This window comes from Athene cunicularia, assembly GCF_003259725.1.
Source record: "Athene cunicularia isolate RWA chromosome 1 unlocalized genomic scaffold, athCun1 chr1_part1, whole genome shotgun sequence".
In the NCBI taxonomy this organism is placed as follows: Eukaryota; Metazoa; Chordata; class Aves; order Strigiformes; family Strigidae; genus Athene; species Athene cunicularia.
Window position 1 is genome coordinate 107,653,749 of NW_020799091.1, and position 15,357 is coordinate 107,669,105.

The 15,357-nt window shown below is 38.5% G+C and overlaps 1 protein-coding gene across 10 annotated transcripts in view; it reads left to right on the forward strand.

Annotated features, from left to right (window-relative positions):
• Window positions 1-15,357, forward strand: part of ROBO2 (roundabout guidance receptor 2) — a 1,105,399-nt gene that overhangs the window by 857,936 nt on the left and 232,106 nt on the right. Inside the window, exon 1 of one of the 10 annotated variants that reach the window (XM_026845398.1) lies at window positions 14,888-14,905. The exons of the other annotated variants lie outside the window; for them this stretch is intronic. Within the exon in view, the coding sequence (XP_026701199.1) occupies window position 14,905 (1 nt within the window). The 5' untranslated portion in view covers window positions 14,888-14,904. Of the gene's footprint in view, window positions 1-14,887; window positions 14,906-15,357 lie in introns of those variants that run through there. 10 annotated transcript variants of the gene reach the window in all.

Genomic DNA, 15,357 nt, shown 5'->3' on the forward strand with positions numbered 1-15,357 from the left:
CAGCAGTGCAGCAGTAGAACAGCCTGTACATTAGTGACCTTGGCAGGATTACATAAACCATATTTTCACCTGTGTAAGTGTTCTTCAACAATTTTTCTTTTGCTTTAGGTATAAACAGTGTTTTCTCCAGTGTCACTTTGGCATACTAGATTTCGATTTCTGTGATGCTGATCATTAGGAAACCTCTCTTCCCTATCCATGCTAGGCATGCCATGCTCTGGGTTTTTGCGTTATTGAAGGGCTGACGTAGGATGCCTTGTACTTTTAGCTCCCTTCTTTCATTTTGGATGACATCACTTGGAAGGCTTCGCAAAAATCCCTTCATATTCTCAAACCTTGCCTCCACTGATGTCAACAAAAGCTTTATAATTTGCTTTTACAGGGCTGAGTTAGGCAACTGGGAATTGTATCCACTAAATCAGGTTATTTCTGATGGTTTTACTTAAGAATCGCGTCCTCCAACAGAACAGGACCTGACAGATCTCTCCAGAATTTCTAATCCTAAACTTTCTCTGGAAGCTGCAAATATCTTGCTGTTTCTGGCTGGTATATAGGATGATAGGTAGTTCTTTGGGTGGTTTGTTAGGGGAAAGTTTGACAGATACTTTGCCCTTCTCTTAACTTGCATGGAATGATGAAAAAAGAATAGTCAGAAAATATCAATGGTAAGAAAAAAATGTTGAAAACACTCATGCATGTGTGTATTTGCATAGCTGTTCCTAAAGGAAACATTCATATAGGAAACTTCTTGTATTTGAAAACCCTTCAAGTAGAGACCCTAAAAGACACTGTGTGACTTGTATAAATAAATACATCCCACAATCAGTGAATTACAAAGGCCAGAAAAACCTACCAGAGAAATAGTCAGTTTGAAAAGTCTAACTTATGCATGTTCACATATGTGTGATTTAAAAATTAATTTCAAATAAAGGAGTGTTGAGGGGATGATCCATGGTTGAAATGGGAGCATGAGCAGTTTCTTCATATATCTTGCCATACTAGTAAAAGAGCACTAATCATATTTTTTAAATCAGAGAAATATTTTGTAAATAAAGATTATGAAGTTGTCTAGTACTAGGGTCACAGTGTCTGTGTATGTATTTCGACTAATAGATAATTCACAAAAATGAAATGGGACTGAATTAATTGGAAATGCTTTCTTTCTGAATATTTTGGGTTGTGCTGTTGTTGTGCATTCCATTAATATGTTTCATTTCAAGAACATTTTTAAATTCTACCAGAACTCTGCGATAATGTCTCCCTTTTTGATGGATTTAGTAAGTCAGTAACATTATCCTAAACCTAAGGGAACTCCTTAGAAAAAGATTTTAGACAGAAAGAAGAGAGAAGGATACTGCTTTCATAAAGAATCAGTTAAAGACAGTCTTCCTCCTCTACTCAAAAAGTAGGTTTCTTGGAGTAGGACATCAACTGATGTGTATCATCAGGTTTATTTGAACAGACTGCAGGGAAGAGGATTTACAGTGGCTGATGATCTTGCTACTGAAATATTTTCAAAGATCACCTTCAAAATGCCATCACAATGTCTTATGATCTATTCTTAATCTGTCTTTTTGAATTTTTGGTCAAGTTATAGTGGACTAGTTAAACATATATCTTAAGTGCACTAGTTAAACATATACATTAAAACACAACAATAGTGAAAGGCATATACTAAGATATATACATACATAAGATACATAAGACGGGCTGTCTTTGAAAGCATAGAAGTAATTTTCAACATTGCAGTTCACAACATGTGATAACCTTGTGATTAGTGTCCAAAGGCTTCAGAAAAATGAACATAGCAATGTAATACAGATACAATTGCAGACCAGCCAGTGCTTCATCAAGTAACATCAGATCTCAAGTTGATGGAGTTTCCAGTAGCAAGTATATCCTCCTGTGTGCATATGAAGTATCAAAATGAGAGATATTACTTGTTTTGGATCAGAGGCTACGTTGACCTATGAGACTGCACTGGCTTCCATATATATATATATGGCTTGTGTTAGGAAATAACAGTGCAATATGATATTCCCATACCTAGAACTCTAGCTTGTTGTCTTGGTGAAGCAAATTGACTTAACGTTGAAAACTACATCTACTCCATAATCACTTGTCGATTCACTAGGTATCCTGAAGTTCCTAATTACAGTTGGTTTTGTTTGGTTTTGAGATATAAACATATTCTAAAAAATAAAAACAAAGGAACTTAAAATGGGGATTTTTATAAAAAGACAACATGTAATGATATTGTTTCAAGAATTATTTTTTTTTTTTTACTTTTCAACATCTTTTTGCAGTCCTCTGTAGCTCTCTTGTTTCTGATAGAACTTGTTTACTCCAAAGAAAGCATGAACAGATTTTAGGTTATTTTCTAGAAGCTGTCCTTTCTTTGCCTAGTGTTTTTTAATCAGGTGATTATTTTGTTTTCTTAACTGCTTTGCACAGTCTAGAGGTTACTGTTTTTAACCAGTAGATAGCATTCAATCTCTTTGAAATAAAGGAGAAATGACCAAGTCAGGTACGCTCTGAGACTGGGTCACTGTCGTTTATTGTCAGAAGCAAGCGGCGTGGGCCGTCACACCAGTCCTTGCTGGCAGAAGTGACAGGTGAATGGCCCTGGGGGCTTTGGCGGGAGCAGCCTGCCAATCATATTTCAAGGGTGCTCACTCAGCACTGGAAAAACTAGCCAAATGATTAAATAAACATAATTTTCCCCCGTTGTTCTCAACTGGCCAGTAATTAAATACACTTGTAATGTATGGAAATATCTCTTTAATAAAGCGACTGTGAAGTTACCAAACCTAGGTGGGCCAAATGTTTAAATATAGTAGTAGGCAATTTCAGTTTGCGGTCTCTTGCCTTAGGGAATGTCTTCTAATGACTTGATGTGATGCCTTTTACAGTTTATCGCTGATGACATTTTGAGGACACACACAGTTTGTAGAACAAAGAACAATAAAACTAGGGTATTTTCCTGAATGTGGTTTATATGCCCTCCAAGTTATAAGCTTGTTTCAGCAAACAGAAGTGAAGGGCTACTGTATATTACTCTCCCTGAAGGTAAGAAAAACTCCACCTGTCTTAAGGTGAATAATGTTAGCTATGTGACATTAAACTGGTAGTAACCTGACACAAGAAGTTCATTTTAATAAATGAAATATTATTATTGATACTGTTTATTTTAGAGGTTTTTTTATGATTTTGTTTCATTCCTATTTATATCCCTTATTTTATTTTATTTTATTTTATTTTATTTTATTTTATTTTATTTTATTTTATTTTATTTTATTTTATTTTATTTTATTTTATTTTATTTTATTTTTTCTGATCTTTAGGCTATCTGAATGTTTAAAATTACCTATATATCATTTTCACATATATATATATGTTTACTTACGTGTTAGAAAATTGCACTGTGTCACATGTGCAGTGCTCCTAACTTGGAGCTCCAAGTAATCCTAGATGCATTCAACCCTCAGGTTAGTAAATGCCTGTAGAGTACAGGCAAAGATCTTTAACTTGGCTTATTTGCTTGTTTAAGGAACAAGAATCCCAGCTACTTTGGAGAGGTGCTCTGGTAGTCTCAGCTAGTCTAGATTTCCTCAGGACTTGAGAACCAAGTCATGTCATTTGTGTGTCTCAGCCTTTGGCAAGGAAAGCTTTTCTGTCATCTCTGTAAAGAAGAAATGGGAATACAGCTGAAATATATGTGCCAGTGTGTGTATACAAATAGACATAATCTTCACAAGGTAATATATTTGTATTAATTATCTGTAGCTATAGTTTTAGCAAAAGTACAGCAAATAGTCTGACAGATATTACATAAATTAACTCTTTAGTCACATTTGAGTCATATCACACCTGCTACATTGTGTGATATGTTCAAAGACTATTTGGACAGTCCTGATCGTTTAAAACACTTGTATTGTGTTACTTTACATACAACTTCAGAGTTGCCTCCCAGTCATGCTTATATTGTAGCAGGCTTACCTGTATCTATTTCAAGGAAATTTCTCTTTCTTTGTGATGGGTAGAAAAGAAGGAGAATGAAACTTACATTACTCTTCTGGTCTTGGTGTGATCAGGAATTGATGGTGACAATAGCAACTGCTGAAAGAGTAATTTCCAGCTTTGTCTGACACAGTCACAGCAGTGATGCTTAATCACTAGAGTGAGATTAATGTGGAATCTATTCAATACAGTCACTGAGTACTTGGCCAAAATCTATTTGTGTTAATAAAGGCTACAAATAGATATCAAAATGTACCTCTGATAACCTTCGCAGTTACTAGGTATGTTTTGTTATTAATCAGACAAGTGTAAATATTCTGCTGTCCAAAACATGAATATCTGGTCTGGAAAAAAAAAAAACAACAAAAAAATCAACCATTAAATCATAAAGTAATTTAAAGGAAAAAAAGTGTACTCCTACTAGTAATAATGTTTTCTTTCAAAAATTTTCTAATCTACCTTTGCCAAAGCTGATGGCTCACTGAACCAGCCACAGTAAAGAGGAAGCGTACCACTGGAATTATGTTCTCCATAATGGTTTCACAAATCCTGGTACCCTTCCACCCTTTTTTTTCCAACTCAGTAGGTGAGGAATTAGTTAGGATTGACAGGACAAACTCAGTATTGCGTTGCAATTTTTGTTTAATTAGCCCTACAGTAATTATTAATAGTTAATATTTTGTCCTGTGTATTCTGCACATATGGCTGCAACCCCCTGGTAGTATTCGGTGTCACAACAGGCTTTCAGTAGCTGGCAGCTGCCACTGGGTTTGTGCTTCTCTTCGGCTTTGCTGCCATGGTACCACTGGAAGAAAAATGGCAGCAGGCAGTGCAGAGGAGTTGTTACTTCTTTAACTTTAGCGCAGTTGTTAAACCAGAAAATCTTGCCAAGGCTCTAGAGACTATCAGTGGATATTCTGACCACATTTCCATTCTGAGAGTTTCTGCCTTTAAGTCTGATATTTTGGAAAGAGTGCTGTTTGCAGACCAGCACCTTATGGCAGTGAGGTGGAGAGCTGGGGTTTTGGTTAGATACAGAAAGTAAAAGCACATAATAAATGTATGATACCAGAAATGCATTAATGAGTAGCTCGTTGTGAAGAGTACTAGCATGGCCTCCATCTAACTGAATGTAAAGTGACAGCTTTAAAAGAAATAGGCACATATTTTAGTTCACCTATGAAAGCCATAAAAGTATAAGAATGGAAGGAAAAAATCGAAATGTTTATATTGCTTTTTATGTTGCACTCTGATGCAATATAATTTATCTGATAGTAACATATTTTAAAGGGAACCTGCCAATGAATTTTGTCAGCATCTTCAGACAAACTAAGCAGCCAATAAAAATAGCAGCCGTCATAAACTCCATGTATTGCACCAGCTGCATTTCCATGCATTTCCAGATCTCCAAGCTCTGTAAGAGAGTATGAATTTTCTTATTGGAAGATGGGGTTCTACATCAAACCCCTTTTCAGTAAGTGTTGATCCAAACTGGTAATTTGCTGTTGTTTGTTATAGTTTATTGCTCCACTTCTGTTTAAGATGGCAGGATGACAGGATCTCAAACTAGTAATTGCAGCAAGTTTTGCTGATTCCCTCCACAAGCAGATTTGACAGTCCTTCTCATAGCTTCACATTCTAGACGATCCTGTGACTTTTGCATTTCCACACTTTTCTGCCTTTCCTCCCTGTATGATCATTTTAATTTTAGTCCTACTTTATTTTAATTTTCTTTTCACCCAGGTCCCAAATTGTTCTCTTTGTGTAATTCCTTTTGTTCCTGATAATCTTTTTAGACCCAAACCTTATCGAATCTGATTACATCAGACAGAGACAGGCAACCTTTCCTGGTGGAAATCTCAAGTGCTGATGCTGCTTCATCAATGGAATAACTTGAATCAGAATGGTACTACATGGAAAATACATAGGCAGACCTGTTACCATTGACCTACCTAGGAATTTCATTTGAGTGGAATAGAAAAGCTGGCCATCAGTGGAATAGCAGGAGGGCTGTTCCAAAAATTAAAGGCTTAAAAGCATAAGGCATAGAAAGCGATGCAGTAACTTTGAGTGAATTAGGAACCTCGGTTTCTCCTTTCTTCCCTGTATCCCCGTATCTGCCATAGACTTGGGCACCACACCATCAATTCCCAGTGCAGTAGTATCACTGGCACATTCAGTAATTTTGCCCTCACCAACAGCTAAGTTCTTGTGTGTAATACAACATCAGTGATAAAGCGTGATGCACTGTTTGATAAACTGTCATCCTCTCTTAAAGATTTTTAATTTGTTTAACAAATAATATTCCTTCCACTGCAAAGTTAAGGAGGAGGGTGTAAGGAGTGAAAAGGAATAATTTATATCTGCGCATGACCAAAACAAGGGGTTTTCCAACTCTCTTGCAGTGCAAATCAAGTAAAATTAAACAAGTGGCTGTTTCCTTGCCAGCAAAGGTTGGCTGAGCTGTAGCCTTGAAGTGTACATCCCAACAAATCAAACGGTTTGCATTATGCAATAAATCTGTAGCTATTTGCTGAAGTCTAATTCCACTGTCCTTGAAATGCTCCACTGAACTTTTAAGATTTTAATAACCTCTCATTATTAAGAATATTAATGTTTTGGCTTAGATGGTGGAGTATGGAGGGTTAATTTCTATCCAGGTCAGAGATCAAGAGTTCAGTCAGCTGTCATGAGAATATGAAAGAGAACAGTAGAGACCTCTGAATGACCTCCTTTGAAGTAGATAAACTTGCAAAAATGTTTAAGACAGTAATTTTCTGTCCAAAAATAAAAAAGATAATGTAATATCTGCCTGTAAAAAATGACAGCACCATTGGTTTCTCTGTGCATCTCTCTCTGCTACTTAATCCTCACTGACTTATGATACAGGTTATCAGACAAATGGATGTACAAATACAGTGTTCTTTAGCAATGAATGCCCTTGATTGTGCTTTAAATGTGCACACAATAGCCAGCAAGCTGGCAGTTTCATATATCTTCCAGTCCTCAGGAAAGCACCTACAGTTTTTTGAATATCTGGGCTGTGATAGGCAGAATAATTTCCATAACAAACAGTTCCAGTGTCATGTACATGACTCAAGGGAGGCTGAAGCCTCACCACTGACTTAAGCTGAGCTGTGTCTTTTTACACAAATTGAGGAACTGGCCTGTGACTGCCAAGAAAATCAAAAATCCACAAAATATGGTGCTTTTTTAGCTATTTGTGAACTGAGAGGAAAAAATACTGCCAAAAGATTCTAGAGAAAAGGTTAATTTATTTTATTCTTTTTAGAGTGGCACAGGACTTTGTAGAAAGAATAATCACAAATATCACTTAAAACATGGGAGATGGGATAGGAAGTGTTAATAATTTTTGTGGGAGATAGGTGTTTTCTCATTGAATTGTTTGGGGTTTTTTTGTTATGTAATAACAGTATTTTCCTGTTTACATCATTGTAAGTAGAAGTGGTATAAGTAAAGTTGTCTTTTTCCGTTTTTCAAAGAAGTGGGAGGTTGTGAAAGCATGTTTTGTGGGCTCATTTATCTTCTTTTTAGAGAAAGGAAATTTATTAAAACTATTTTTTGAGCATCAGCATGTTATCACAGCAATTCTTTTTGTAAAGCACTTGAGTATAATACATTGATGAATTGTGGCATGCATATATTAGAGTAGGATAGAAGAGTCCACAATTGATAAATCAAATAGAATATAAAATTTCCCCATCTCTACTTCTGTACTAACCCTGACTTGTAAGATTAGTGAAGGAAATTCTCTTTTCCTGACCCTCCCAGATAAGGTTGACCCCTCAGCTTCAAGGTTCTGTGCTCATATTTGGCATATTAATAGACATGGAAGAACAAAGCATATTTCACTTAGTAATGCCTCTCTTTGTATTGCCAACGTCAGTAAAGACTGAACACAAACAGTCTAACAATATGAATACAAGGGCTCTTCCTTGATTTTCCTAATTAAATGCAGCAGCCTATATCTGTGTGAAACATCTAAAGAGATTACCACACATCCAGGCTTAGAGGCCTCTGTGTAGGCTGAGTGAAATACATAAGCTGCAAAGGAGCTAAAACCCTGTCATGTAAAAGGAATCTTTGAGAAGTGAAGTAACTTCCTATTACAGGTGCTGGTTTAAGGTCTATATTTACATGCAAAATAAACCCAATCTATTCATGTCACTTTCCAGTATTTGAGGATTCATACGTTCCTCCATTATTGTGAATATATTTTGACTTGTGCAAATGAATAATAAAGATTTAGTTAATGGTGATTTTGATATCTTTTTTAAATCACTTACTGTAGGCAGAACGATTTAAAAAAGCAGGTGCTTTCTCTTTCATATATAGAATTGGCATGACTGGCAAAATCAGCTATTTAATAAATCACAGAATCACAGAATCATCAAGATTAGAAGAGACCTTGAAGATCATCTAGTCCAACCATTAACCTGACACTGACCTTTCTCAACTACACCACATCCCTCAGCGCTATGTTGACCCGACTCTTAAACACCTCCAGGGATGGGGACTCCACCACCTCCCTGGGCAGCCCATTCCAATGCCCAACAACCCCTTCTGGAAAGAAATCCTTCCGAATATCCAGTCTAAACCTTCCCTGGTGCAACTTGAGGCCATTACCTCTTGTCCTATAGCAGCTTATTACTTGGTTAAAGAGGCTCATCCCCAGCTCTCTGCAGCCTCCTTTCAGGTAGCTGTAGAGGGTGATGAGGTCTCCCCTCAGCCTCCTCTTCTCCAGACTAAACACCCCCAGTTCCCTCAGCCGCTCCCCGTACGACCTGTGCTCCAGACCCTGCACCAGCTCCGTTGCCCTTCTCTGGACACGCTCGAGTCATTCAATGTCCTTTTTGTAGTGAGGGGCCCAAAACTGAACACAGGAATCGAGGGGCGGCCTCACCAGTGCCGAGTCCAGGGGTCAGATCCCTTCCCTGTCCCTGCTGGCCACGCTATTGCTGACACAAGCCAGGATGCCATTGGCCTTCTTGGCCCCCTGGGCACACTGCTGGCTCCTGTTCAGCCAGCTGTCAATCAGCACCCCCAGGTCCCTCTCTGACTGGCAGCTCTCCAGCCACTCCTCCCCAAGCCTGTAGCGCTGCTGGGGGTTGTTGTGGCCCAAGGGCAGCCCCCGGCATTTGATCTTACGGAAACTCCTGCAGTTGGGCTCAGCCCATGGCTCCAGCCTGTCCAGGTCTCTCTGCAGAGCCTCCCTGCCGTCGAGCAGATCAACACTCCCACCCAACTGGGTGTCATCTGCAAACTGACTGAGGGTGCACTCGATCCCCTTGTCCAGATCATCAATAAAGATGTTAAACAGGAGTGGCTCCAAAACTGAGCCCTGGGGGACACCACTCGTGACCGGCCGCCAACTGGATTTAACTCCGTTCACCACAACTCTTTGGGCCTGGCCATCAGCCAGTTTTTTACCCAGCAAACTGTGTGCCCATCCAAGCCACAAGCAGCCAGTTTTGCCAGGAGAATGCTGTGGGCAACAGTGTCAAAGGCCTTACTAAAGTCAAGGTAAACAACATCCACAGCCTTTCCCTCATCCAATAAGCAGGTCGCCCTGATGTAGAAGGAGATCAGGTTTGTCAGGCAGGACCTGCCTTTCATAAACCCATGCTGACTGGGCCTGATCTTCTAGTTGCCCCGCACATGCTGTGTGATGGTACTCAGGATGAGCTGCTCCATCAGCTTCCTGGGCACCGAAGTCAAGCTGACAGGCCTGTAGTTTCCCAGATCGTCCTTCCGACCCTTCTTATAGATGGACGTCACATTGGCCAATTTCCAATCAGTCGGGACCTCCCCGGTCAGCCAGGACTGCTGGTAAATGATGGAAAGTGGCTTGGTGGGCACCCAGACAGCTCCTTCAGCACCCTCGGGTGTATCCCGTCTGGTCCCATAGACTTGTGTGTGTCTGTGTGATGCAGTAGGTCACTGACTCTCTCCTCCTGGATTGCAGGGGGGTCGTTCTCCCAGTCTCTGTCTTATGACTGAGGAGGCTGGATTCTCTCAGTACAACTAGTCTTGTTATTAAAGACTGAGGCAAAGAAGGCATTAAGCACCTCAGCCTTCCCCTCATCACTCATTGCCATGTTTCCTCTTGCATCTAGCAGGGGATGGAGGCTTTCCCTGGTCTTCCTTTTGCTGTTGATGTACTTATAGAAACACTTCTTGTTGTCTTTGATTGCTGAAGCCGGATTAATTTCTAGCTGGGCTTTAGACCTCCTGACTTCCACCCTGCATAGCCTCACAGCATCTTTGTCATCATTGTGAGTCACTGGCTGCTTCTTCCAAAGGCTGAAAACTCTCCTTTTCTCCCTGAGTTGCAGCCAAAGCTCCCTGTTCAGCCAGGGTGGTCTTCTCTGCTTCTGGGTTCTCTTACAGCACCTGGGGACAGCCTGCTCCTGAGCCATTAACACTTCCTTCTTAAAGTGTCCAGCCCTCCATGACCCCTATACCCTTCAGGACTATCTCCCAAGGGATTTTGTCAAGCAGGTGCCTAAACAAGTTCACTCACCAGCTGAGTCAGGAAGTTATCTGCCACACATTCCAGGAATCTCCAGGGGTGCTCCGCTCTTCTGTGTCGTATTTCCAGCAGATGTCTGGGAAGTTAAAGTCTCCCACAAGAACAAGAGCCAAAATGTCAAAGCTTATTCAAGATTTGGGTTTTCTAATGACAGCTCTACTGTATAAAATGGCTTTTTAGCATGTTTATTTATGAAAGGAAATCTAATTTGACAATTCTACAGAGAAGGCCACATATTGGAAGAGATCAGAATCCAAGTATGGGACTGGTGTAATTACTATACCTTTTTAGCAGCTCAGGAAATGATCTTAGAAAATCTTCTAGAGAGATGCTCTTTCCAAATCTGTCTCCTTTCTAGGTTTGATATGGACCTAAAATATTTATGCAGGCATAGTAAAGGATGACTTGGAGATAAAGTTTGTTGCTTGGGATCATTATACCATATCTAAGAGATGACATTAAATGAAAAGGTGTGCCATTATAGTTTCTTGTTGGTTTGATTTCAGCAGAGTATACGTGACCTAGTGTGAGCATCTTTTTATGGCAGTGTCGCCCTTTATTTCTTCTACTGAGAAACCATTTCTTTTAGCTCATACTACTGTGGCTACACTTTATAGCAGAGAACAGCTTTCCTTTTTGTAGCTACACATCATGAATAACAGCTTTATTTGGTGCCAAATGAGATGCCCTGATTTGTGAGCTTTCCATAAACATATCTGAATTGTTCAATTTCCTTCTCATTGCATAATTTCCATCTTGGCCTTCTGCCTGCTGATATTCAGATAAAGACTGCATTCAAGTCATTTACAAAAATGCTGTGAAACTGTTTGAATGTAGCCTGCTATCAAACATAACAGGATTGTTCAGTTTTTATTTATGTGTAATGTAAGCACTATTCACCATTTTCTTTTAACAGCTACTTTAACAACTGTCTTGTTGTAATGAATGGTAATAGGGGGAAAAAAAGAGCATTAGAAGTTACCTGCTTAAATGAATATATTCCATGTTCATGACCGAATGTAACATCGATTGTTATTTATAGGTTTGTTTTAATGCTTTTTTCGTTTAAGGAAACAAGCAAGATAGCTTACTGTTTTCTTTTTTCTTACTTTTCTTTCATGTCCTTTCAACGTGGTGATGGATTCCTAACATGAATATCTGAATTGCTGTGCAAATGGCTTGGCTTTAATGTAACTTCAATAGGTAAGTGAATAATACCAAATTACTACAGTACTACTGCTGCGATATATTTATTTAAATTTTAGAATGTAAAAGGTTTAAAATTCATTTCTAAACCAGCAGTGAAAACATGTTTTGTATTGAGTCCAGCAAACAGCAGACTGGGTTGATAAAGGTGGAATCAGCATGATTCTTCCTTTTTCCAGGGAAAATGTATCTCAACATATTTTGGCCTCAGTGTCAGGATAAATTTATCACCTGCTCAACTAATTGCATTGTAGCATTTATTTAATCTTCGTGGTTAAACCTGAAGAAAGTTACAGTGGAAAAGGAATTCTTCAAGAGTATATTCCATACTCAAGGAATGGGAAGAAAAAGGGTAAGAAGAGAAACTCTCTTCAGCCACTGAATTACTAGAGTTTTGCATTCTCAATGGTGTTTATATATATATTGAGCTCTTGATGATGATGATTGAGAAAGGGCAGCAAAGCAAGGTACATGAATGTGAAAAAAACGTTTTCTGAAATCACTCAGTCTAGTGAGTAAGTGTCCACTGGATACCATAGTTACAGCATCTATTGACTCTTACATTATAGTAGTAAGTATGATAGTATAGCTATTAGCAAATGGTCTTTCTGAGGATGTAGACGCTAAGATTATTCCATGTCCAGACAATTCTTGAGGTAGTTGTTCCTGCATGTATAGCAGAATGATGAGAATATTTATTGGAAAACAAATGCTGTACTTCATACCACAACCAACCAATGGAAGATTTTAAACTAGGGTATTTAGTGTTATATCGCCTGTCAATCTGGAAAAACATTTTTTTGTAAATATGGACTTTCCATGTATTTGTTTCATTTTATTTTGGCTTTTGTAGAGGCACAGAAAGAGTGCTGGGGCTATCTGTACATTTAAGTTGGCCTTTGCACCGATATCCTCACCCTTAAGCCCAAGCTATATCCTAGCCTTGCCATGTAGGACCTGCCTGTGCCCTGGCAAGAAGGATTAGGAGAGGACCCTGGCAAGCCCTGTAAGGGTGACCTGCAAGAAGAGCCTGGTCATGATTAGTCATAACTGAGTTTCACTGATGTTTAAAACTGTTTCTTTAACATTTCTTCGCTGTTACTTGCACTTCATGGCTGAGATGAAGGATTGTAATTCAAATACAGGAGTAATAGCTCTGGAGGTTCCCTTGTTTGCGTGTTTTCCGAACGTGGAGCATAGATGTGTCCTCACGATGACGGTTAGATCAACATGACTCTGGGCAACATTTCTGCAGCTGCACACAACCAGCTTACAATATAATGCTGTGTGATACAGATATAACAGTCTCGTGAATTTTTTAGATTACAGCAAGGAGAAAGACAGGAAAAACAAGCAGTCCTCTTCTTGAGATTGTGGTCTCAAAAAATTAGTGTTTGGTGTTGTTGCCAAGATCAGACTTTGCCCTGTGATGTTGCTAGGGTCTCTCAATTTGCACACTTATTGCATAATATTTGCTTTACCTGTTTTCACTAGGTAACTAGCAGTTGGCAGAACAGATATGTCAGTTTTCATTAGTACAATAGATGTTTATGAGAGATGTTAAGAAAGGAAAGGATGTATTTTAGAATACTGTGACAGAGAACACCAAGAAACTATGTAAAACCTGCTATCTGTTAAGCAGATAAATTATTTTGCTGGTTTATACCAGTCACATGCCCAACTTGTTTCTGTGTATTTGATATATGTAGACAGGAAGAAAAGGAGTCGAGTGTATTGTACTTGTCTAGGTACAGTACAATTAGTCAATGTGTTTTTCTCAAAAAAACTGACACTACTGTACTTCAGACTGGAGTTGCAGGATTCACCAGGGAAAGAACAGCTGGCTTCTTTATTAGATTTTATGTTGTACATAAGGAGGCCATGTTTCCCATTGTCAGAGTGTAAAAGAAAATGAAAGCTCTGGGCATCATTAAAATCTTGGAAGTGTAGTATGTGTCAGTTCCATTCCCACAACACCTGGATCAAAAGCTTAGTGTGAGGCCACTTAGCAAACAAAATCAGACTGTTTTCTACTCTTCAGATTTTTTGCATTAAGTTTCCAGTAACTTTATATTTAAACTATGTTTAGCAACATTGTCTGGGGTATTGTACTTCTGGAGGGTACTGAAAAAGGAAAGTAGGCAACTGTAGAAAACAACTTTTGTATGTACTTCTGAATATCTTTTCTTCTACGCACTGAATTAATACTAGCCAAAATTTGAGTTAGAAAAAATATTTGATCCAAAAAGCTAATAGGGAGATGTCTTTGAGTTTTTCATTCTACACTTTCCATTTTCACATCTTCTAGAATGCAGGTCTTGAGTTGCACAGTTCCACCCTTACCACGAGGTTTACTGAACTAGGTGGGTTAATAAGGGAGAGAGAGAATGTATGTGGTCTTCTTTTGAGTCTAGTAGTTCTGAAAGACTACACATTACAGAGGAGAAAGAAGTCAGACTAACTTTTACCACGTTTTGTGCAAGATGATAACACAGTTTGTTATGCCAAGACTGAAAACAGGTATATGGTAATGTGAATATTTCAGGAGAAATCAATGACTTCCATCAGGGTTCAAAATCTTCAGTGGGCATATATTAAATAATGTCTTTTCCAAAAGTGTTTATAGTTCCTATCGACACAACAAATTAGCCATGTAACTAGAGAAACTGTTAGCAAGAATAGGAAAGTGTTGTTATCCTTCTACATCTTAGAATCATATTTAAGATCTGGGGTGCTTTTTGCAGAAAATGTAAGATTACGAATAACAGTTAGGTGAAGAAAAATGAGGCTTATACTTTAAAAGTGTGCATAAAACCTGTGTTGAAATAAATAATTTTCCAAAAGGGAAGTTGCAGTTGAACAGATATTTGCAAAAAGAGCCATTATTAGTTCATTGGGGAGATCAGAGACATTATTCTGAGAAAATAATAAATAGAAAAATTGGGAAAAAAATGTAGAATTCATGAAATAGGCAGGGTCTGAATGGATTATTATCCTTCCAATGCCACAAGAGGACTGTTTCTCTTTGGCTTGGAAAATTGATTGGTCAGAGACAGCAAGTCAGAAGTGATGTTAGGACTGATCACCTATGGAGAGAATTTGTGGAGCCAGTTGAAGCTTACTGAAGTAAGCTGGGGAGGTGTTTAAAATGTCTGGTGTTATTGACGTGAATATTTTCAAACATTTTTAACTTCTATATTCCACCTAACTTTTTCTTTCCATTCAGTGTACAACTCTAAAGGATTTATTATTATTATTATTACTGCTACTGCTCTTGCTTCAAGTAAGAGCAATCTGAGAATTTCCATCTTTCTCCTCATAGTACATTCTAGCTCATGTCATGGCCCAGCAGTTCAATCCCATAACAACTTCGTAGCTGGAGCAGAACTTATGAGCTAATAGTATTCGTGTGCTTTTTATTCCTGGGTCATTAAACATCAGATGAGATACCATTTCCTGTTGGTTATTCCTCTTCTTTCCTGTGACTTGAAGTTCTACTGGATGTGGTCTTACACACTGGAATTTCTCTAATTCACTACTTCTATTTATATGTGTGTATATATATGTATAGACTTGTG